The sequence below is a fragment of the Schistosoma haematobium genome, chromosome 1 (assembly GCF_000699445.3).
Source record: "Schistosoma haematobium chromosome 1, whole genome shotgun sequence".
Taxonomy (NCBI): domain Eukaryota; kingdom Metazoa; phylum Platyhelminthes; class Trematoda; order Strigeidida; family Schistosomatidae; genus Schistosoma; species Schistosoma haematobium.
In genome coordinates, this window is record NC_067196.1 from 13,077,214 (window position 1) to 13,101,364 (window position 24,151).

Genomic DNA, 24,151 nt, shown 5'->3' on the forward strand with positions numbered 1-24,151 from the left:
AAATTATTCTCAAAAGAGAGTAAGTGCAGTTGTAAAGTTACCTTCTACAAACAGTGTGTTATAATATATCAAGAACAGATAAGCAGGATAGATGTTATGATTGGTAAACCCTGATGTTAAGTCATTAATTTTACCAAAAATATGAATAGTAAGATCCTTTTGGTACCTATAAACGTATAATAGTAATGCAAGCAAAATCCAGCTGGATACATTATTCTTGTCTGATTAAAACGATCTTGTTATTGATAATGATTACTGTTGTATGGTGTAATAAATCAATATTTTCATCAGTTAACCAAACTCATTTTCAATAAAAGTGTGGTATGTGGTACTGGTGTCAACAAATATAAATAGTATATATCACCAGTTGAAAGTGAAATGCTTAGGGATAGAAGGTTAAGAAGATCGAAGGAGAGAGAACGATTGATGTAGATACAAAAAAATTTGAGACAACTAATGAAGAATTTGTAAATGAAGTATTTGCTGTGTAGTTCTCATATTTTACCAAGAAATACTATTATTCCTTATATGGATACATTCAGTTGTCTTCCATTGATGTTCTCATTGTCTACACTCTAACAACAACAATAATAACAATAAAAATGCACTTGTATCATTTTTTTTATTTTGTTCAAAATGGCTAGTAATCTATGATAACGAAATCGTAATTTTGTTACTTCAATAGTTGAGATCATGAATCAATTGAAGCCAGAACACCATGGAAAACCTGGAAGCAATGGACAGCTGTTTCGTCCCATTGTATGACTGCAGCCACGACCCCGCTCAACGGGATTCAAACCTAGGACCTGTCAGTCTCGCGCTAGGCGCCTAACCACCACCGTTGGATGCCGGCTCAGTGGTTTAGTGTTTAAGTGATCGCACGCGAGACTGGTAGGTCCCGGGTTTGAATCCCGTTAGGCGGGGTCGTGGCTGCGCACTGCTGAGGAGTCATACAATGGGACGAAATAGCTTTCCATTGCTTCCAGGTCTTCCACGGTGGTCTTGCTTCAACTGACTCATGATCTTAACTATTGAAATTTTGTTATCTGTTTAAAACTATGTTTATGATGTAATATGATATAAAAATGTTTAACTGGTTTAATTTATGTAACTTTTTATTTGTTTTCATTCGAACATTGTACAATTTTATTAATTGTGGCACACATTAAAACAACTTGGATTAAGTTAATTTGAAATTGAAAGATTATTCATACAAACAAAAGCAAAACAATAATGAATAGTAATTGACTAATTATTGAATATATGAATGTATTCAATTCAATATAGTTTTTTTTATTTTTCCGGAGATTTCTCTCTTTTTTTCTCTTTTCCATTATTTTGATTATGACGATTTTGTTAGTAGTTTGTTTCTATGTACGATAGCATACAGCGCCGACATTTACACTTAATGAACATGTTCCTTGTTTATCGAAATTACGTACTTTAAAATCAATAATTGGCAATACTTCTAAATCTCTTGTTTCAATCAATAACTTAGTAGCTGCACCTTTTGTTAAGTACTAGAGAGAAAAAAATGGGAGAGAAAGAGAGATATAAAGAAAATGTAAATAAACGTTATTTGTTTTGAAGGTAATAATGGCTCATTCTCATTGAAACCAAATTGTATTCTTTATTAAACTATTAGATGTTAGACACTATCACCATTGGGTGCCGGCTCAGTGGTCCAGTAGGTTAAGTGTTCGCTCGCGAGACCGAAGGCCCTGGGTTTGAATCCCGCGAGCGGGATCGTGGATGCGCGCTGCTGAGGTGTCCCACAATAGGACGAAACGGCCGTCCAGTGCTCCCAGTTTCCCAATGGTGGTCTAACATCAATCGGTTCATGATCTCAATCTAAAACTCAAACTATTATGTTTGAATTGTGGTATATCCATTTTCTAGGGTCAGAATACCCAACTTCTTCAGTTAATGTATTATCATATAAATTATGTTGCAAAAAGTTGAGTACGGTTTTTGGACTAACTATCAGTGAACCTGACCTCTTATGTGTTGCATGTTGCAAGTTAGATTTTCTGCATCATCGTCACTGGGTCTTTCCAGCCTCGACTAATCCAATTATTTTCATTATCTATTAACAATAAACTTATGTTTTTATAATGATATTAAATGACCTTATACGAAATATCAGGACATTGTTAAAATTTATTTATGTTTATTTGATCCATTACAGCATGACTGTAAACAGATTTTGTCACAAACTTGTGAGAACCTTAATAGTCTTGATAAATCGAAACCAAATAGTCTAAGATATACACGTAGATCACAGTTGATATTAGACTGATCTAAGAAAATAAGATTTAATGCCATGTAGCCCAGATAAAGGCTACAAGTGTTGTCCTTTTCTGGTCGCCATTTCTATATTACTAAATTATCATCGACAAATTCTCTGAAGAAATCATTCAAAAATGTTGCGAATGAGTTGTTGCTATCGTTGTCATTAATTTTATTCTAAATATTCGATTTAGTTATTTATTAGTTCTATTTGTTCCCTTTGAATTATCTTGAGTTCGTTGTGTAAGATGGATTTTCGTATGGTCAGTGCAACTTTTCAATTGTTTGTTACATGAGTTTTATCTGGAATGAATATCGACTCATCTTCCGAACGATGAAAGCTCCACGACCAAACCATCCAGCTCAGAGAACAAAACTCCACCAAAATCATCCACCTGAGCTACAAATCTTCTCCACCATCTCAATATTTCATATGGCCATGAAACGTATCTAACTTTTACCATTCATTATGATTACTATAGTTAGAAAAATGTTCATGATTGATTAACTAACCTGACATCCATCATATTCTACAATAATACTTGTATCAACACGATCTAAATTATTTCGATAATTACGCTTATCCATATGATATTTTCCTGGTCCTAATCTTTCACCTGAAGTTAAATCAAGCATACGTTCATTATGTGCTAGAAGAGCTGTTGCTTTATTAAAATCTGATTGACTTGTACGTGAATTCCATGAACCATAGATTTCTGTACCATCACATAAAAATTCGAGTTCCTGTGATGCATATCTATGTTGAATACGTAACATATTAACTTGTGAATGACTTCCATAATTATGTAACTAAATAGTGGAAAGAAAAAGTGTTCTCGTTAGTTTGGTGTTGAATATCGTAAACGGTATACATAGTGTAAGAATAAAAAAAATTGGATTAGGTTTATATTTAGAATTACTATAAAATATAATTACCACGACACGTAATGCTGACTAGTGTTGGGGATGGTTGGAAGAAAGTTAGGGGCGGTCAAACCAAAACGTGGCATCAGTCGTTGAAGTCACTAACTTCTAGTCTTAACCATATTGGTAGATGCAGACTACTTGGTTGGGGTCCGCGTGACTATCGTAACCAATGGTTGGAGACTCTTGGTGACATGGCTCAGAATCGATCACAATGGCGTAGGTGTATACACTCTCTGTCTTCCCATAAACTATAAGATTAAACTCGCTTCATACCTTACTTTCTATGAACTAATTCTTTCTTCCTGTACTATGTCCTTATATGCAACCTTTCTTTTATATATTGCTGCCACTGAATTAACTACTTCTACGAATCCAGTGTTCATCGTGTTTTGCTAATGAGGTATAGCAACTTGGATTGATGTAGATATGTGACTGGTCCTAAGTTGTAGCTGACTGGCTGATACTTTCTATGAACAAAATCGAGATTTAGTTCGTCTAAAAAAACGAAGGGACCGTTAGTGATCAGAAATTAGTCTGATCATAGGTGTTGTCTACGCAATGTTTGTACTCGGTGTAATAATAGAGTCAGGAATAAGGAAGTGAAGATGGTATATCGGTTGATGAGACTATAAGTCAACTAAAGAGGCTGAAAAATATATAACACATATTATGCCCAAAACACCAACTAATTTGACATTCAATGCTGGTTTGTATAACAGTAAATTAGAAAAAAGTTAGGAGCGAATAAACCAAGACGAGACATTAGTCCATTAAACCAATAACTGTTGAACTGAGCAGTATTTATAAGTTTAAACTACGTGATTGGTGACCATATAAAGACTATGGTCAGTGGTTAGAGACATTCAGCAATGTAAATCAGAGTCAATTACAGTGATTCAGACGAACTCACTGTTTACCTATACTTAGATATTAAGCTTCAATAGTCATTCATATTGGCTATCTTGTCATTATTTTTATTTTAGAACTACATTCTTAATGTTTAGACATTTTTAATCATCATTGATAGTGCTATTATTTCGATTCCTTTGCTATCAGTCTATAACTAAATTCACTTCATCATCCTAATATGTTATAAAAACTTGGACTAGTGCACATTGATTTCAGGTTCTATACTGACTAGAACTAACATTTTAATCAAATATTCAAAACTTTTCCACGCGAGCGGGATCGTGGATGCGCACTGCTGAGAAGTCCCACAACAGGACGAAATGGCCATCCAGTGCTTCCAGGTTTTCAATGGTGGTCAATCATCAATCGGTTCATGATCTCACTCAAAAACTTAACAATCTCCACAACCCCTTAACTGGTCATATATTTCAATCAAATTAGAGGATAATGATGTAAAAGAAACCCTATTTTTATGTTTCAAGTTAGAAACTAGATGAAAACAAATCAATCACATTCAGTTACTTTGATAATTGTCAAGTCATTACTTACAACATTCAAGCATTACGTTTTCTTCCCATGACTAGAGATGTGTCTTATCAGCTAATTCTAATTTATCAATCTAGAACAGGTCACTTTATGACCTTGTCACTGTTCACTTGTAACCTTGATTGTGTTTTGTATGAGCGTATTTATGCCTATGTTTAATTATCACTCACTATTTCGTCATAGGATTTTTGTTTTCATTTCCTGTCTTACCATAAATGTTGAATTAAGCTTAGTTAAGTTGAACAGGCAAATGTTTCATCGTCTGTCTGTATTAATGGATCTCTGAATTATGTGTATCTAAAATCACTAGCATTCGACTTGATTATTATTAGTGTGAACGTCTTTTAGTGACTGGTGAATAAATTATTCTTCTACAGCTTTAGATTCTCCTTTACGTTGGCATATCAGTCCTGTTCTCTTGCATTAAGTGGCAGGTATCATTTGATTTGCAGTTATAATAAATAGTCGTGCCATTAGGAGTAATCGGCATTTATTCCAAGTAGCAACACTGATGTACCAATCTAGTTCCAGGTCATCATATCATCAAATGAACTTCTAATCGTGTCTACGTGACAAAATTCGTAAAAATAAAATGATGCCAAGCTAATAAAAAATTGACATGATCAATTTGTGAGGTTGAGATTAATTAATCAGTGAAATGGAAATTGATACCAACAGAAAGTACAAGACTACAACAATTCCAGTTGAATTCATGCTAAATTGCTTGAGTGCTTACAAAACTAATTAGTAGTTCTTTGTCCCCTTGTAATGAACGAGAACACAGGTATGGAATACCGATTTCTGTTTGAATGCGAAATTACAAAATCTCTCGACAAAATATAAGAATCATACACTAAATACTTCATTTGCAAACTTCCGTCATTTGTCCTTCATATTCTGTATGATTCTCCTACTTCACAATTTCTTTTTATTTACCCTTCTTTTCTCTTCACCTCGATCTTCTTAGCCTTTTGCTGCCAGGTTTTCCACTTTCAGTCGGTGTTACATACTACTTATATCTGTCGACATAAATAGCATACACTATACCCTGAGCTAGATGATTTAATTTTAAAGCTTTTATTATCGTTCCGGACAACAAAATCAGTTTGCTTGTTTCTCTGGTTAAATCTATATCACTTGAAGAAGACAGCATAATGAAACTATCCAACTAAGCTATAAGTCTTTGTTCGTATCATTGCAATGTAATTATTGAGCACGACGTTTAAACGAAGACTAAGATTAATCTTATTATTAAAAGTATTGTAGATAGGCTTCTCGTTGACAAAACAAACTCCAAACGTCACCAATAATTTTGACAACATGTAACAATAAGTTTACGAAATGACACATCTGCAGACATACGTACAGAAGTACAAGAAACGAAGTTGCGGATATTACACGATAGGAATTTTTGATTACTGAATTTACTGTAAGGTATGATCGACAAACGAACCCATTACCATATTGACTCTCTTTGGCCATGTATGACTATACCTTGTTTATTCAATAATCATAATCCATCATGTTTGTCACAATCGATATTGAGTTTTGTTGATTGATTTTTTCTGTCCTCCACTTGTTATTTTCTGTGTTATTTATACCGCTCTTTCGTCTTGTTTAGTGGAATGTCTTAATCTGTTTTTTTGTATACTAACGATGTTAATTTACGTTTCCGAAACAGTTTATCAAATTAAATAGCTTACTTGTTCTGACTTTGATTAAACTATGACTTTGTATTTGACAGTCTAGAGATTAGCTTAGAAGTGCATATGTAAGTAATTACTGCCTACATTTATTAATTCTAACAATAATACTCAATTTTGATGAAAGTTTGTTCTCTGAACTGGATAGTTAGAGAACAAAATCATCCACCTGAGCTACAAATTTTCTCCACCATCTCAATACTCGATTTATTTATGATTTGAGCGATTTCATCCAAGTGATTACCATTAATCTTATAGATATTTCTAGTGAACTGTCCAAGCAGACTTTCATTCAATATGTCTCAGTGATTCATTTAAACATATTGAAATCATAAATCAGTTTAAAATTCATTTATATAACTTACATCTAATGGTGTTGTAGAATTCATTACTCGAAGTTGACTTTGCCACTCACTATCACTTGGTAATGGTTTCAGATATGTAACTAGTATTCCCTAATATCAAAATAAATTTCAGAATTATCACAATGACAAAGTAATATAACTATTTATTTAGAAATATATCCAGTTAGATTATTACATAAATCTTCTAAATGAAGACCTTCTAACTTCCAGGGCAGAGTTTAAACGGTTTAAATTAGTCTTTTCTGGTTAGCGTTTCTTTAGCGAGTTTGTTTTCTACGGGATGGGGTCGCTAACCCCATGCTCAACCTTTCTCCTTCATCCGGACTTGGGACCGGCAGTAGTCCCAGGAGGGCTCCAGGCTCTATTGGGATTAACAGGCGTAAGTCAATAAGTCAATAAGATTATAACATAAATTCTACTGATGACAATATTAGCTGTAAAACATTCACTTATTTAGCAGATATTCAATAAGTTTCATGACAATATTGAAATTTAGGAAATCGAAGTTGTAAAGTTTACGACTTTTGTTCGTATCACGAAAAAATTTTTAATCTTAAACTTCTCATGAACTTTAAATCAAAATAGGCTTCAGTTTAACATACTTCCATTCGAATGAGTGTGCATTCTCTGTTCATATACATGAATAATAAATGCGGTCATTCAACGTTTTACATCATTCTAGCTAGTAAAATCTAAGCGTCGGAAATCTAATAACTATTCTTACCAAATGGCATTTAATTAAAAAGAAACATTAATGAGACTGATTAAGTCCTTATTGTTCATTGCCACAGATCATTACTAACCATATATAACTTCCATGAAGATTCATTCTCTAGTTGATATTGTGAATGTTGTCTTCACCTTTAAAGAATTAAACATATCTTACTAATTATAACGAAACATTTGATATCAGACATTCTACGCACATTAAATTATTGAAAAACCTGCAGTTCTTCATGGAAATGATTCAAATAACATTGTCATTCAGATTAGAACAATGAATCTGATATGAACGGATTAAAAGATTTTTGTGGCCTGAGTACAGAAGGTTATTGATCACGTCGGACTCACCACTTCTGCAAACCTGAATCTGACTCCAGATCGTATGAATATTATTGAAACATACATATCACCAATCTTCGTATATAATTATTGGCTTAAATCGCGTTGGTGGATAATGGAATTAAATATGTCAAATACGAGAATGAATATTTGAATACGTATATTTTGTACACTTATTGGTCTGGACAGACAATAAGAGGGACGAAGTGTAGGAAGCGAAGAAACGAGAACAAAGAGAGATAGCGCTCAGTGGAGAAGGCATGTGAACTAAATCTACTGAGCGCCTTTCTTCTATCTAGTAGCTGGGATTTGCACTTAGTTTATTTTTAGTGATACGACATCAAAATTAAGTTTTACGCAAAAAAATCTCCGCCTAAAATAAATATTTATTCACCTTTAATAAAATTACTAAGATAACTAGTAACATTCACTTACTTGATCCATACTTGAATCAACACATGTCTCAACAGTGCCATCATCAAAAAATGTACACTTCGCTCTAATTGCATCTTTATTCGACCCTTCATTTGGATCGATCCAATAACTGGTAAATTAGAAGAAGATAACTAGAATAAGACTGAGTATTTGAGTGTTAAAGTTCACAACAGTAGTTATCATTAAATGATAGTGGAATGACAAGTGTTTATGGAGAATTCTCAATTCTAAGTCCGTTTTCATTATGATGTGACATGTGCTGCTCAAGTACTTAAATCGAGGGAGCACTAGAGAGCCACTTAATTTACGTATGTGCTTCTTAGCAATGACTACTCGCTAATATATACAACATCTATCTCTTGGTTATTAGATTACGCAGTTAGCAATAAACGTTATGTCCAGTACGGCTAGACTCCACCAGTCATGATTAATATAATAACTTCAGAAGAAAACACAAAGGAGCGGATGATTTCAATGAGCATTGACATTTGTAAAAATTGTTAAGCAAAAAATTCCACATTTCTAGATTCTATTCTGATTGATATTGTCAGTGCACACTGCTAGGTTCCATAAACATAATGCATTCTTCCTTCGTTCATTATTTCTTCAAATTGTTCTACGTGTATCAGGCATTTTTATCGAATTAATTCGTTTAGCATTAGTATTATTAATGAGACTACTTATAATCATCCCCGTTATTGTGACAGACAGAAGTATAATTCGCCATTTATAGCTCAACTCTGAAGTAACGATGAAGCAGATCTCCCGTTAATGAACTAACTAGAAAATATCAAAATGTAAAATTGATCATTATTGCTAGAATAAATTTAATCATAAGCAGAGATGTATAGTGGCTAGTGGTGAAATCTGGACTGCTCATTTCGTCCTGTTTGGAACTCGTCAGCTGGATATATACCAGCATTCCAGAGTTGATATTCACTCCGGAACTCGTACCGAGTACCTTTCACTTCAAATGCTATTGCCTTATCTACTTAACTACTGAGTCCTGATCAATTGCAGTCCTAAACATCAATGGGAAGATTTAAAAAAACAGTACAAAAACGAAATAAAATTTAATTATACTTTGAATTAGTCAATTGTAATTTGATATTATCTTTTATCTTACCATATAGAATAAGACAATATGAAGTTAAATATCACTTAATTAGATTTTAAAACCTGTTGTGTAGTCAACTTATCAGTGATAAGTCTGTTAAATGAACGCTCGATCCGAATTCCTATCTACTTCTAATAACACCAAGCTAAATCTACGTGGCAACTTGAACATAAGAGAAAATGCACAAAATGCGACAAGAACGCTTTACTTGACGGTTACTTTGTGTGCAGAAAAACGGGGATATTCATGGAGTTATACTTGACCTTAAGGTTCTCGAAACTTCTGGCACCATACTAAATATTGTAAGGGTATATGTAAATATTTAATTAGAAACATGAATTGCTACATTCTAGATGTTTCTGAGATGTTTCTATTTAACGCTGATAGGATTAAATGTGTCTGAGCGTTTTTTTTTTTGGACCATATGAACTTTTCTGAGGAATAGTTTGGAACTACTCGATGTAAATAGTAATGAGAAGATTCAAAAAATCAATAAAAATGAATTAAACTTACGTATCATTCTGAGCAAATTTATTTGTCAATCTGACATCTTTACATGTTCGTGCTGGATTTTGTGGACTTAAACCAGTTGCATAACGTCTTGAACGTACTTTCTTATTCAATGCATCTACACGTCCAAATATATTTTGATTAATTTGTTCAAGTGTTTCTTCTACAATATAAATACAAAGGTAATTAAATAATAATAAGACCAGTTTGATTATTTGGAAGAATGTATATTTAATATATGTTTGGGAAAATATTAGAAATCGCCTTATCTACATGGGCGATATATGATCTTTGACTTTCTTACCCTCAAACGCCCTGATACGGTCGAGTGTGAGGAGAGTCAGCTCTCCCACTCGAAATGCTCTCACATGGTCACGCGTTTATTGCCACTGTCAGAGAAGTCCTACTCACTGCCTTCTCGCGGCATTACTGTTGTTTTTGAAATTGAGAGGACGAAAGACGAATGTCCGGTGCTTTAACCGGATTGGTGGATATGGAGGACCCACTTAGAGGAGTTCGAAAATTCTGATTCCAAACCATTGGTACACATGGGCTCCAGGATTCTGATGGTAAAAAAGGCGTATTAACCTACTGTTTGTCATCGGCTAACATGGTACTGCATCTCTTAACGTCGCTCCACAGCCTTGTGGATTATACCTTTAGGTCAAAGGCTCAAGGAGTGGCCACATAAGAAAACCACCTGCTTTGGTTTCAGCAGCCGTGCAGTATCACAGCCCTCACATAAATCAATGATAAATACTACCGGCCTCATTGTTATTGTGTGGCGCAGATGTATTTGGTGCCCCTTTGTACCAATGTTTATGTGTTCAAATAAATAATTAGTTGTTTTCAGTTAATTTATTAGGCTACATCAAAAATCCATTAGATCACTGTCAAACATGCTACTGGAAATACAGATAATTATCCGTATAAATATTAGAATGAATGAATAAGGATTATACAACAAGTGATCATATAATACAGTTGTATTTATAAGAATGTACCTCACAAAAGCAATACATTATTTAATGCTCACACATCTATCTCTTAAATGAAATGACGACAACTGGTTAACTGTTTTTCCTTAATAGGAAGAATTGTTTGTTGTGCGAATCTTAAATAATGACTGTGTACTTAAATAATTTAATGAGTACTATGATTGCTAGTACATTTAACATTTAAAAGATGGTTTCATTTAAGTTTCATAAAAGTATTTTTTGGTAGATATTTTGATCAGCGTTAGACTATGGATTAATTTGTTGTGACGGCCAGTATCCGAACTCTGATATTGGTACACGATGTGGTACGTGCTAACCCCTTCCCAACTGACTACTTGAGCGAGAAATTATATTGAGCTTCCGAATTCTCTGATTAGTTTACTAGAAATAAAGCTTTCAACCATTGAGTTTATATTTAAATACAAACTTCATAGTGAACTGAACCCAGTAAGAAAATTATTTAAAATTAAAGAATACTGATAAAGTCGTATTGCTTAAGTTTGAGACTTTTCAAAAATATGCATTTAGAATGACCACATCGAGTCTTTAGGCTGAGACCTTCGAACAGCTCGATGATCACCATAACTTAAGAATAATTTGTAATTCGGTACTACCTACTTCTATTGTTATTAGCAATAAATGAGTCCTTATTGATATAGTTTGAATTCTTAGAGTTACTGGCTTTCATTTATGAACTAGCAAAAATCAGTTCATCTTGAAAACAAGCCACAACGTGAACTACTGATCACGAAGGTTTTCATTAAAGTGTTAAAACTTCAGATAGTTTCTGGTCAAGAAATAATAACTTAATGCTTACATTCTCCGTCAAAATCATCCAGAAATACCTAAACAGTTTTAATAGCATTTCATTTTGAATGTGTTCATTCAACTACCAAGCTGCATCAGACACTTTTTATAAATATAAACTGCGATTGTTTCGTAAATAAAAATCTATGATCCGATTGTATTATCATGAATTATGCAAAAGTTGTCGGTTATTTATACAGTCACTTAGAATTTAATCAGTTTTCACTAAATAAATATGAAGCAATGAATACGTTGATAATTATTGAAATCTATGAAATATCGGTATTATTACACCACTAGTAAAACTACAAAACATAAACCCTTAATTCTATAGACAGTTTCATCAAGTATACAATATTGATCTTTCAAAGAAATCGTTTAATCAATAAATAGATAATAAATATAAAGATTAAAATGGATCATATTTACCAGATTGTATTGCAGCCGATCTCTTATATCTCATTCGTAGATTTTCTCCATTATTTGTTATTTTCACTTGACCTTGTGGACCTTGTTTACCCATTGGTCCAGGATCACCTTGATGACCTTGTTCTCCCCGAGGACCTGGTTGAATGTAAATTTACAATACTTATAATAGTGTCATTATAGTGACAGTATTTTGTTGATAATAGACAATATATTACTAGTCACTCTAATAATAATAAAATGTCAATCAGAGCAATTTTAATGAAGCTGAAGACATTCTGTAGATTAGTGACTAGTTAATTAAAAATCTATAATCAGGAGCATCACATTAAAATTATTCATTTATAGGATTAAAACCAGTCTTAATGTCTTGTACAATAGTGGTCAGGTGTGTCGAATACTAATTTATTGTTCATCATTAACTTCAAATAAATCTTAAAGAGAGATTTAAGAAATGATTATAGTCACCATTTTAGGAATTCATCATTGCGTTCTCTCGGTTACTGGAGTTGATGTGGTCAACTTTGAAATCAATTAATAAGTGAAGTATCAAAATAAAACTTGCCTTGTAGACCAGGTGGACCAGGAGGGCCTGTCGGTCCTGGAGGCCCAGATTCTCCTTCATCACCATTAGGCCCTCGAGGACCAGGTGGTCCCTGATCTCCATGATCACCCATTTCACCCTGTTTTCCAGTCGGTCCAGGGTCTCCTATACTACCTTGTTCTCCTTTAGGTCCCGGCGGTCCAACTGTTCCAGGATTACCACTTACTCCTTTCGGGCCAGACTCTCCTTTTGGACCATTTGGACCTGGTGAACCCTTTGTTGAGATTGAGAAAAAAAAGACTGTCACACTAATGTGCTAAAAAGCGATCGATCCAATTTTTCAATGGTAAAACGGTTACTTACCGTTTTACCTGTGTTCCCTTTCGGTCCAGTTTCTCCTGGTGGCCCTTGAAGACCCTGAAAGTTACAAAACAGTCAATATATTTAGACACTAGATGAGATTAAGTTTAAATAGCTTGTGGATATAGAAAAACTGACTTACCTGCTCTCCTTCTGGCCCTTGAGGACCGACTTGTCCTTCAGCTCCCATGATTCCAGGAGGTCCACGTTCACCAGGCAATCCCACTGATCCAGCAGCACCTCGATCTCCCGGGTCTCCGGTAGGACCAGCCTCACCAGCTGTTCCAGGAGGACCCTGAACACCAGGGACGCCCACAGATCCAGGTGGTCCTGGAGGGCCATCATCACCAAATAGTCCTTCTAAACCGACAGCTCCTCTGACTCCATCTTTTCCAGGTGGACCTGCTGCACCAGGCTCCCCTGGCAATCCTGGAGCACCGATTGGGCCCATTGGCCCTTGTGCACCCTGGGATGTAATAGAATGTACATTTGAAAGTTGTGTTAAACGTAGTTGACTAGTTTAGTAACTTTTTGTTTATCGATAAAGACATAAACAAGGCAATTAAAGACGTCTTTTTTCATAAATTAAATGGATAATTTTCAAGTACAGTTTATGAAAATCTAATGTTTACCTGAACACCTGGCTCTCCAACTATTCCTGGTGGTCCCGCAGATCCAGGCTGACCTTGTCGTCCAGGTCTCCCGAGCATCCCTTTCATCCCTTTTGGTCCAGGTGGTCCAGTAGTACCTTGAGCCCCCTGTTCACCACGTGCACCTGGCTTTCCTTGTTCTCCTTTTAATCCAGGTGATCCTGGAGGACCAGGTACGCCAGGTATTCCCATTTTTCCTGGAGCTCCAGCCAAACCAACAGGTCCAGGAAGTCCGGGTGGCCCTTCTGCACCGATCACTCCTTTAATACCTGGTTCCCCACGTGGACCACTTCGACCAGGTGAGCCCTGAAATTTATTACGGGAGGTAGAAAAATAATTAGAAGAAAGTTTCCTTTTATTGATTTCATATAGAACTTATTCATTTGTATGTGGTATCTGCTCATAATTTCGATAAAGATTAATTATTAATTAATGTTTTAGTACACTTTTGATGCTACTGTACTACAATTAGTGAAATAGAATGACTCATTAAATGACTTCCAGGCACAGTTGAATGATACAAAAATCAAACGATGAATCCAGCCATAAAAACGTGATAATCTTTTAATGTGTACATTGTACTAACATAGTTTAATTGCCACACAAACGTTAATTATCACTTTTATCAACCTTAAAATCAAAATTTACTCAGTAGGGAAGTTCATTCACATGGAGGAAACTCTGGTTATTTTTGGGCTGTTTGCCAGACTGTAAAATGCTTTATAAATAATTTCATATAGCTGCTATTTTGGTTGTATGTACAATAATAGTATGTCAAGGAAAGGACATTGTCTAAAAACAATGTAGGAACTATACAGAGAGATGTTATCCAAATTTAAAAGCTTACCTGTACACCAGCAGGTCCAGGTGCCCCTGTTGGTCCAACTTTGCCTTCTACACCTTTTATCCCTGCAACTCCAGCTATCCCGATCTCTCCTGGTTCCCCAACCATGCCCTGAGGACCTGGAGATCCAGCTGCTCCTTGTTGTCCAGCAGAACCTTGTTCACCCTGAGAGGAAAAAGTGTGGAAGAAGGCAGGTGAAGAAGATGACTTTTGCTTAGCATTTATTACAAACGATAATAGAAAAAGGTGCTAATGATTATTTTACTGTTAATGCTTACCGCTTCTCCTCTGTCTCCCTTGGTACCTTGTGGTCCTGGACTCCCTTGGTCACCTTGCTCCCCATCGGCTCCTGTCGGTCCTCGTAAGCCTGGCTTGCCAATTAATCCCTGCACACCTTTTTCGCCTGTTTCACCGATTGGGCCGGGAGGACCACGTGCACCCTTGTCACTAATTCCAGTCCAAGAAAGTAATACAAAGAATTAGGCTTACTGCCAAAAAGAAATTAATTTACGTTCCAAGTTCTAGTGACTAAAATTATCAGTCTACGTACCCAGGTTCACCTTGACTTCCTGGCAATCCCTGTGGTCCAACTGGTCCTATGGGACCAGGTGGTCCGTGTGGTCCAGGTGGGCCCCTGTCACCCTTGTCACCGAGGCTTCCTTGAGGGCCGATGCGACCTTCATCTCCCTTCGACCCAGGGTCGCCCGATGGACCTGGTGGTCCACGTGTTCCTCGTAATCCAACTGGGCCGCTCGGTCCAGGTGGACCAGCAGCACCCTTGGTTCCCTTTTCACCCTGCAATGCAATGAAAAATTGGTTAAATTACAAGAAACAATACATTTGTATGTCTTTTACTACGTCTTATTTACCTATGGCAAATGTGGATAAGAAATAAATCACAGGTAGTTTCAGCCGATTCACGTCTATAACGACTAAGCTGAAGTATTACGAAACAATAGAGTAGCCATGATCAACGAAGTTGTTCTACTAATTATCTAGAAGCCACTAAAAGATTGAAATACTTAAGTGGGTAGTGTTTATCAGATTTCCAAATAAACAATCATGAATATATGGAATAAGATTTATTCTTTTAGGAGCTGTCTTTCTAGCAAAATAAAAAATCTTTGGAGTAAAACAAATTAATTTGTCATTTTTGAAGATATCTTTGGGAACTGAGAAATATTGGATAACCATTTCGTTCTTTAGCGGTGAGCATACGTCATCTCGACAGAAATCGAACCTAGGACCTCCCGGTACCGCGATAAGTAGGCTACTTCCAGGTATATTTTACTGCTTCGAATAAATCACAAAGTAGTAAGATATTTTCTTAAGTACTCTGTAGAAACTATGCAGAAAAGATATTGAGTTTAACGTCAGAATAATCATCATCACCTACTTTCCAATTAATCAACTCATATTTATTCTCACACTGTCATTTGATCAAACAGAAAACTTATAAGATTTTCACTCTTTGAAAAAGAAGTGTTGGATGTGATCGATAATCTTCAGTCTATGCACAATCGTGAATCATTGCTTATGATCAGATGATCAATTATTACAATTTATAAGCAAATTCAAAAGTTGTTTATCGAATATAAAAACAATACAATTTAAATAAAGCTGTAACTCACCTGTACTCCTTCAATCCCCTCTACCCCAGGTTTACCTGCAACCCCTTGAGGTCCACGTGGTCCTGGAGGACCACGTTCACCTGGTGCCCCCTGCTCTCCAATTTGACCAGGCACACCAACCATACCTATTGGCCCGATTTCACCAGGTATTCCCGGTTCACCAGGTTCACCTCGATCTCCTAAAAGTCCGACAGGTCCTGGTCGACCGGGTAAACCCTTCGTTGCAAAAAAACACAAAAGCATAAATGGATTACGAATAAAATTCATATTATGTAAATCTCTGATATAAGTTTCGCAAGAAAAACTCTCATACATTCGATTAAACTCTATATTTAATTTGATTGGTAAAAGTGACATAATTATTTGTAATTTCATAAAACCTTTAATTTGTTTTGAAAAGGAAGATAGAATTACGTGTATATTTTTTAATATGAAGGTTTGATTACTTAAATCTGTTATTCAGTTCATGTTAAATTAACTATTTTACATTTCAATGAAAAATCTATACTTACCGGAGGACCCGGAACTCCTACGAATCCGGGGGAACCCCTTGGACCTTGAGGTCCAGCAGCTCCAGGAGGACCAGTTGGTCCTGTTGGTCCTTCTTCACCTTTGAATCCGACTGGTCCTGACTGTCCCGGGGCCCCACGCGGACCAGGTGCTCCACGCGGTCCAACAGGTCCATTCAAACCTAATGGTCCCATATGACCTGGGTCGCCTTTTTCACCCGGACTTCCAATACCACCTGCTGGCCCAACGGAGCCTTTAGGACCTGGACCCCCAGGATATCCTGGACTTCCCCGAGGGCCTTCGTTTCCCTAGTAACATAAGAAATACAGAATATTAGTTAGTTTTTTTTAACAAATCTGTCAATAATTGTATTTTAAATTTTGTACAGCTAATAAGAAAATTAGTGAAATAAATTCTGTAAATCATTATAAACATTCAGAAAATGATTATCGATGCTCATCAGATATTGATAAATTCCTGTAATTTGATGATCTCATTCCATGAAAAGTATGTGAATAAAAACATAATAAATGTGACGGAAAGTTTCTGTTTATTCTACGAGGTTGAATTCTTAAAATGACCTTTACAGTAAACACTTATCGCTTACTTTCTGACCTTCCAATCCACGAGGACCAAGTTCACCTACTATACCAGGTTCACCTTTTAATCCAACAGGACCTTCACTACCTCGTGGTCCAGGAAGACCACGTTCACCTTTTGAACCTTTTTCGCCTCTATCTCCACGAACACCAGTTAAACCAGCTGCTCCTTGAGTTCCTTTAGCTCCAGGTAAACCACGAGGTCCACGGTCACCTTTATAGCCTGAGGCTCCAACGGGACCAGTATCTCCAGGTTCTCCAGTTAATCCTGGTTCTCCTTTAGGACCTGCATTTCCCTTTAAAAAAGACAGTTTATTGTAATATAATGACGTTATAGAAGAAATAAACATCAAACTAATTAAATCTGTCCACACAATCGAATGATATGAATAAGCATAATCTACTACTACTTTATGGTTTATTTCAATGAACAGATATCCTTGAGTTTTAAAGATTGTTCAATTACTATTTTTTAAGACAGGGGTTTATTAAGCTATACTGATAATATGAATTCTTCCCACATATTAATTATTCGTTTGATTTACTTAGTACGAATTGGTAAATATCTACAAATTCATGTAACAGGTTGCACAAATAAGAGGATATCTGAACTTAATGGTTTTGCGCATTTGAAGCGAATGGTACTGAATTCGAATTTCAGAGTGAACATCAGTTCTAGGATCTGAGTACAACGAACTGATGAAGCTTAAATAGGAAGAAAATTATCTGAATCTACTGGCTTTTCGTAGTGCACAATTTATTCACAAGACCTAAATTTTGATTGGCTAATATTCGCTAGGTTAATCTCAAAGTTTCTCCCAGAGCCTCTCATGGCCTTCAGTATAGTTTAGTTTTGATGTGACCTCGTTTGACTTTAGGTAAAAATTATATATCTTTGTCCTGTTAGCACTTTCCCGAGGTCACATTCCAGATGATTATTCGAAAGGATTTTCATCATTTTCCTGATTATCTAGGGACTACTTAGATTTGTGTTAATATACTTAATGTTAAGAGCTTTGTACCGATTCATTTATACATTAATCGGGATCACTTAATCAAATTTGCTATTGTATCGTAAGTTAATCTGACAGACTGAAACACTGTTCGGTGACCTTTTTCTGATCTATGGATGTTTAATGGTAGCGTGATTGATTATATTGTGTGCATACATGTCTATCTCCATTCACCTATATATGGCCCTGTTAATTATGCACTATTAAATTTGAACAGTTTTATATGATCACATTATATGTATCTATCACTTATATTTTAATTGGTCTTCTGTAATTCATCTCATATAATGATTAAGTAATTGACTATTTATTGTGAAGGCTTTAACAGCCTCTCCTGTCTGGATCTATTCAATTCTGTATTCATTCGGCCGGTTTGTCTGCCCACATGGATATTTAAAATAAACATGTCCTAAATATAACTCATATTCTACTTTTTATTTAACGTTGTATAAACGTGGTTAGTCGACAGAATATATGTGAAGTAGGATATTTGTTTTATTGTTCAGAATGGACACCAAAAGTCCTTTTATCTTAAATATTCTTCCACTATTTTTTTGTCATTCATTTTAATATGGAGAAATATATATGTGAAATTAAATACGAATTAAGTATTAAATAAACTTTATTTAGCAAAAGTTAAAAACCATGGGCTCGTATTGTTATCAAAAACATTTGTACCTGTGGTCCAGGATTTCCAGTCATTCCAGGGCTACCTGGTAGTCCAGTCACACCAGGTGGCCCTCTTGCTCCGGGCTTTCCAGTTAGTCCACGTATACCTTGGGGTCCGGGTACCCCTGGTGGACCAACAGGACCTTGTGGGCCAGGTGGGCCCATTTCACCTGAGTCTCCAAATTCACCTTTGAGTCCATTTGGTCCAATCCTTCCAGGTAATCCACGTAATCCAGCTGGTCCAACTGGTCCCATAGGGCCCTAATTAATGAATACATAAAAAACGTCTCCGTTCAAGTCAGCCTATACCATTTAGCAGGACTATTTCGAACAAAGATAACTGCCTGAAGTTACAAAAAGGATTATGAACTGGAATGATATGTCAAGCTTCCACTTAAAACTCAAAATATATGAAGATAATAGCAATCAGATAAGCCTTGATTGTTGAATAAAGGAAGCAGTTTCGCAATAACTTGAAAAACTGTTCATTTAGCTTATCACGACCAAATAGTTTACCAAAGTAAACTGAGCATCTTTTTTGTAGAATAAGAGGTCATCCTGTAATGTCAGTTAGGACTTTGATAATTCTACTTGCTATACAGCCGATCAACGTATCATAAATGTTTTCGGTAGTTGTGCATTAATTTGTGAAGTTACGAGTTATATCAGGTCGTCCCAATATTAAATTAGTCGACTGTATAGTTGCCGTAAAACATATAAGAAACAACAGTAGAAATAATTGTTATTAGTGTTGAGAAAACTCTTCATATGCTGTCTGATGAATGATTCCAATTTTTAGACTTCTAACGAAAATTATTAGTATTCCATAAGCCTTACTGTTTAAAACTGAAGTTATTATGTAAAGCATACAGAAATCCTTCAGGTTATTGAATTCCTCATCATTTTAAAAGCACTATTAAGATGAGAGGAAAGTAAGAAAATTAAAATAAAGCTTCTATAAACTTAACTACAGAGTCCATTCAAGCCTAGGAATTGGGATTCCTTTGAAATCTCTGTTAGATTCATTATCCTTATACTCGATAATCTGGGATATATAAATTAAGTAAGAACCAGAATATAAATGTTCCTGAATTTATATTCAGATATTTGAATCAACTAGCACATACACTAGGGATAAACAACCAAAGTATCATAGAACTGAGTGGACAACTGAACTGAAATATTAGTAGTATTGGAATAATACCAGAATTAAACCTCTTTGTAATTAAGTTGGGTTTCTATTGACACTGGCAATTAGAATCACGAAAAATTAAATTAGGATAAAACTAACAACGGCGATAGAATATCCAATAATTGTATTGTAATGAAATAAACCTAAAACTGCACTAGGCTGATACAGTCTGCACTGTATTGAAATGAATCCAAATTGTCCAAAGTGTCTCATTTCTTTATACTTGATTATTGTAATGGAATATAATTAACACATAAATAGATAGACAGGCGACCAGACAAAAGGATATTAGAAGATTCACGTACAAGCATTCGAACTGATCACATAATTGAGAGCAAGTTAACTAATGCATTTGACAGTCACATGTTCAGATATCGTATTCCAAAGCGAGCAGACAATTATGTACATTAACATGTCTGTTTTAAAAGCCATGATCTCTCTAAGTTTTTTATTTATATAGAAGGAAAAATTCCCCATTGAACTACTCACCTGAAGTCCAACTGCGCCAGGTTCTCCAGGAGGACCTACTTCACCGTCTCGTCCGTAAGGACCAGGTGCACCTCGTAGTCCAACATCTCCCTTAATACCATTTGGTCCAATTTCCCCTTTATGACCTCTATGACCAGGTAAACCCGGCAATCCAGGAAGACCAGGTAATCCTTTAGGACCTGCTAACCCACTTGCTCCTATTTCACCGTCAACACCTGGTCTACCCTGTTCAAACGAAAAAGAAAAACGATTTTCAGTGACTGATAACAGCGTAACACAAAAGTCAGCACAATTTATTTAGAAAGATCATATTCAATTAACAAACTAATATTTTGTGGGTGATAAGTTTAATCCTTTTATTCTGCACATCGTGTGGCTATATTGGGGTAATCCGCAGTGCACCTCAAGTAAGAAATAATAATACGAATAATGAAGTTATGTGTTTTAGAGAACGGAGAAAATGGTACACATGTATTATAAATAATTGATCGATAATAAACTGCCTATATATAGTCTATAAGCCCAACGGAAGCTCACAATACGAGGAATATAAAAATGCAGTAATTCTATTACCTAATAACATGATAAAAATATAAACGGTAATAGTCCATAAAATAGTTCCGAATTCGTCAACTTCCTGTATACGTGTTTTACATACAACAGATCCTTCATATGACTGAGTTCAGAGCCTTCGGACTTAATGGAAAGCGAATTTGAACCAATGGGTCAGAATCTGGTGTTCCATATTATTTAACGTAATCTTTTTATTGAGATTACGAACTAATTCAAGTCAAGCAACAATCGAAAACCAGAACGCAGTGAACGCCCATTTCATTCTAATATTGAGCTCATCCGCAGTATACATTTGTAAGCCTGCAACTAGGAATCAAATCTAGGACTTCCGGTCTCGTAGACAAACGCTTAACTCCTAGATCACTGATTTGAAGCTCAACAGTGTACAAGTTTTTTATTTCATTTATTTCACTAACACACTTCTAACATCTTGAAATGAATTTGGAGACATAAGTTTTGATTCTTATAGAAAAAATAAATATCATGTTAAATGATGTAATCATATGATGTTTCGAACTCACTAGAATAATCAAAAACTATTCCTTAATGACCATAAACAAATGTTATCATGATAACTGTTTTTTTTTTGTAAATTGGAAATTGAATAACTGATGTCGATCATGTATTATTTCATTATTAATAAGAGTTAAGGCGATTCCAGATCAAATCCCTCATGAGCGCTTGATATAACGAAACCTGGATTCAGAGTTCCTTATCGATCATATTCAAACACCACCTTACGTCTACTACATCACCCTAGTTATTATATAGTTCCCTATATGAAAACTTATGCGAATGAATATAAAGAAGGTGCCATAGAGCTAAGAAAACATATGAATCATTAAAAATTTAACATGACGATTAATTTATTGAGTAATCAACTTACACGAGGACCTACAGGACCTGGAGGACCTCTTAAACCTGTTGGACCTATAAAACCAGGTTCTCCAAAAAGACCTTGATCTCCTTTCGGACCTCTTGGTCCAGGTGGACCTTGTATTCCTGGGAGACCAGTCATACCTTGCTGACCTCGACTTCCTTTTAGCATCATCTATGAAATGAAAAACAGAGTGAAACATATGGATAAAAATGATTCACGAAGTACCCATAGTGTATGTTTTATGTAACCTCAACAATAATTCATTTACGGATATTTTTATTATTTTATTATTATTATTATTACCTGTCTATATCACTGTTTCTAAGGTTACGTTCATAGATCCCAAATATTATAACGGATCATTTATTGAAATCATATCAAGAAGCATTTTTCCGACAATGTAAACACAGTTCTATAATAGGAAATAAGCTTATCGTTTAGTGATATATATATCAGTATCAATCTTGTAATTAATGTTTGAATGCCTGTATTTGACATACTATGTTAACTGCTTACATTGATCACTAACGAACAACCCTGAAAATGACGGGGATTTACACTTATATTCATTCAATCCATTGTATCCCAAATATGAAGATTCATTCTCTCTGAATATATTATTTCCTTTATCCCAATTGTTCACATCGGTTATTCATCAAACATTGTTTGTTCTTTTTCTTGATCTTGAGTTGTTTGTATTTGGCGAATTCCTTAGTAGGAAGTGCCATAGTAGGAGGTTGATAAATTATTAATTTAATTGTTTCTAAATTTACAGTACCACTATCTAATAACTTATCAACAGAATGTGAATTATTTATCTGTGCTTGAAGTCACTAACTTCTAGTCTGGGCCATGTTGGTAGATGCGAACTACTTGGTTGGGGTCCGCGTGACTATCGTAACCAATGGTTGGAGACTCTTGGTGACATGGCTCAGAATCGATCACAATGGCGTAGGTGTATACACTATCTATCTTCTCTCAAACTAAGAGATTAAAATGACTTCATACCTTACTTTCTACGAACTAATTCTTTCTTCCTGTACTATGTCCTTATATGCAACCTTTCTTTTATATATTACCACCTCTGAATTAACTACTTTTATGAATCCGGTGTCTATCTTGTTGTGTTAATGAGGTATGGCAACTTGGACCGATGCATATTTGTGCCTGATCCTACGTTGTAATTGACTGACTGACTGACTGACTGAATTATTTATCATAGACTTACTCTAGTAAACATAATTAAATCACCTATGTCACAGATTAAATCAAAGACTAGTCTCAGCTAAACAATTATTGAAGACCATGAAGCAGTGAACAGGTATTTTGCTCTAGTATGCGACTCTTCAGCAGCACACACCCATAGCCCCAATATTAGGGATCAAACCAGTTACCTTCTCTCTGGTCAATGTTTCCTGGTTTCATACTAGGACAAAACAGCCATATAATGCCTCTTAGTTTCTAATAATGATCTAGCTAAGGTCGTTTCGTACTGTGAATTATGGAAGGTCTACAATCTACATAAAACCTCCATACTGATAATTTATAGTTGTTTTAAAAAAGCTAGCTGATGAGAGTAAATCCCGAAAATCATGACAACATTCTGCCCGGTAATCACAGTTACTCGATTTTTACTGTATATAAAGTGACAAAACAGTGTATTAAATAAAGGTACTTATTTAATGACATTTAAAGTGTCTTAGTTTGAGACAAGATTTGCTTGACGTATCTCAAGACTATTGACTACATCATTTAGCAAAAGAAAAGTCCTAAGTTTTAAAATGACAAATGAAAACTTACGACAGCTTGTTGTACTGTTGTTCTAAAACTGGCCATACGACTTAATTCATTCTTTCCAAAACTTGGCAGCGGCATCATTAATATATGACTTGGTACACCCGGTAAACCAGGAGCTCCAGGGATTCCATTACGACCATCTCGTCCCTATAAACAGAACGTGTAATGAATAAAATAATAGTTTTAGATATAGTAGAAACATTGATTTAAAATGTTTCATTCAATGAAGATTTATTTATGTAGACATTAGTAACTCCTCTAGAGATTTTCTAGGATTACTGTGGGTCTTAAGCTTGGAAAAAGGAA

At 35.3% G+C, this 24,151-nt stretch overlaps 1 protein-coding gene across 1 annotated transcript in view; it reads right to left on the reverse strand.

Annotated features, from left to right (window-relative positions):
* Positions 1-1,097: 1,097 nt before the first annotated feature.
* Positions 1,098-24,151, reverse strand: part of MS3_00010057 (uncharacterized protein) — a 49,641-nt gene continuing 26,587 nt past the window's right edge. The window contains exons 8-27 of the mRNA XM_051218390.1: positions 23,849-23,992; positions 22,055-22,219; positions 20,596-20,820; positions 18,924-19,175; positions 17,241-17,528; positions 16,636-16,941; positions 16,124-16,339; positions 15,043-15,287; positions 14,771-14,939; positions 14,496-14,657; positions 13,631-13,954; positions 13,141-13,464; positions 13,002-13,055; positions 12,660-12,912; positions 12,098-12,232; positions 9,867-10,026; positions 8,237-8,345; positions 6,740-6,829; positions 2,803-3,099; positions 1,098-1,520 (exon numbers count right to left, since the gene is read on the reverse strand). Coding sequence (XP_051073177.1) covers positions 1,371-1,520; positions 2,803-3,099; positions 6,740-6,829; positions 8,237-8,345; positions 9,867-10,026; positions 12,098-12,232; positions 12,660-12,912; positions 13,002-13,055; positions 13,141-13,464; positions 13,631-13,954; positions 14,496-14,657; positions 14,771-14,939; positions 15,043-15,287; positions 16,124-16,339; positions 16,636-16,941; positions 17,241-17,528; positions 18,924-19,175; positions 20,596-20,820; positions 22,055-22,219; positions 23,849-23,992 — 4,068 coding nt within the window. The 3' untranslated portion in view covers positions 1,098-1,370. The remainder of the gene's footprint in view (positions 1,521-2,802; positions 3,100-6,739; positions 6,830-8,236; positions 8,346-9,866; positions 10,027-12,097; positions 12,233-12,659; positions 12,913-13,001; positions 13,056-13,140; positions 13,465-13,630; positions 13,955-14,495; positions 14,658-14,770; positions 14,940-15,042; positions 15,288-16,123; positions 16,340-16,635; positions 16,942-17,240; positions 17,529-18,923; positions 19,176-20,595; positions 20,821-22,054; positions 22,220-23,848; positions 23,993-24,151) is intronic.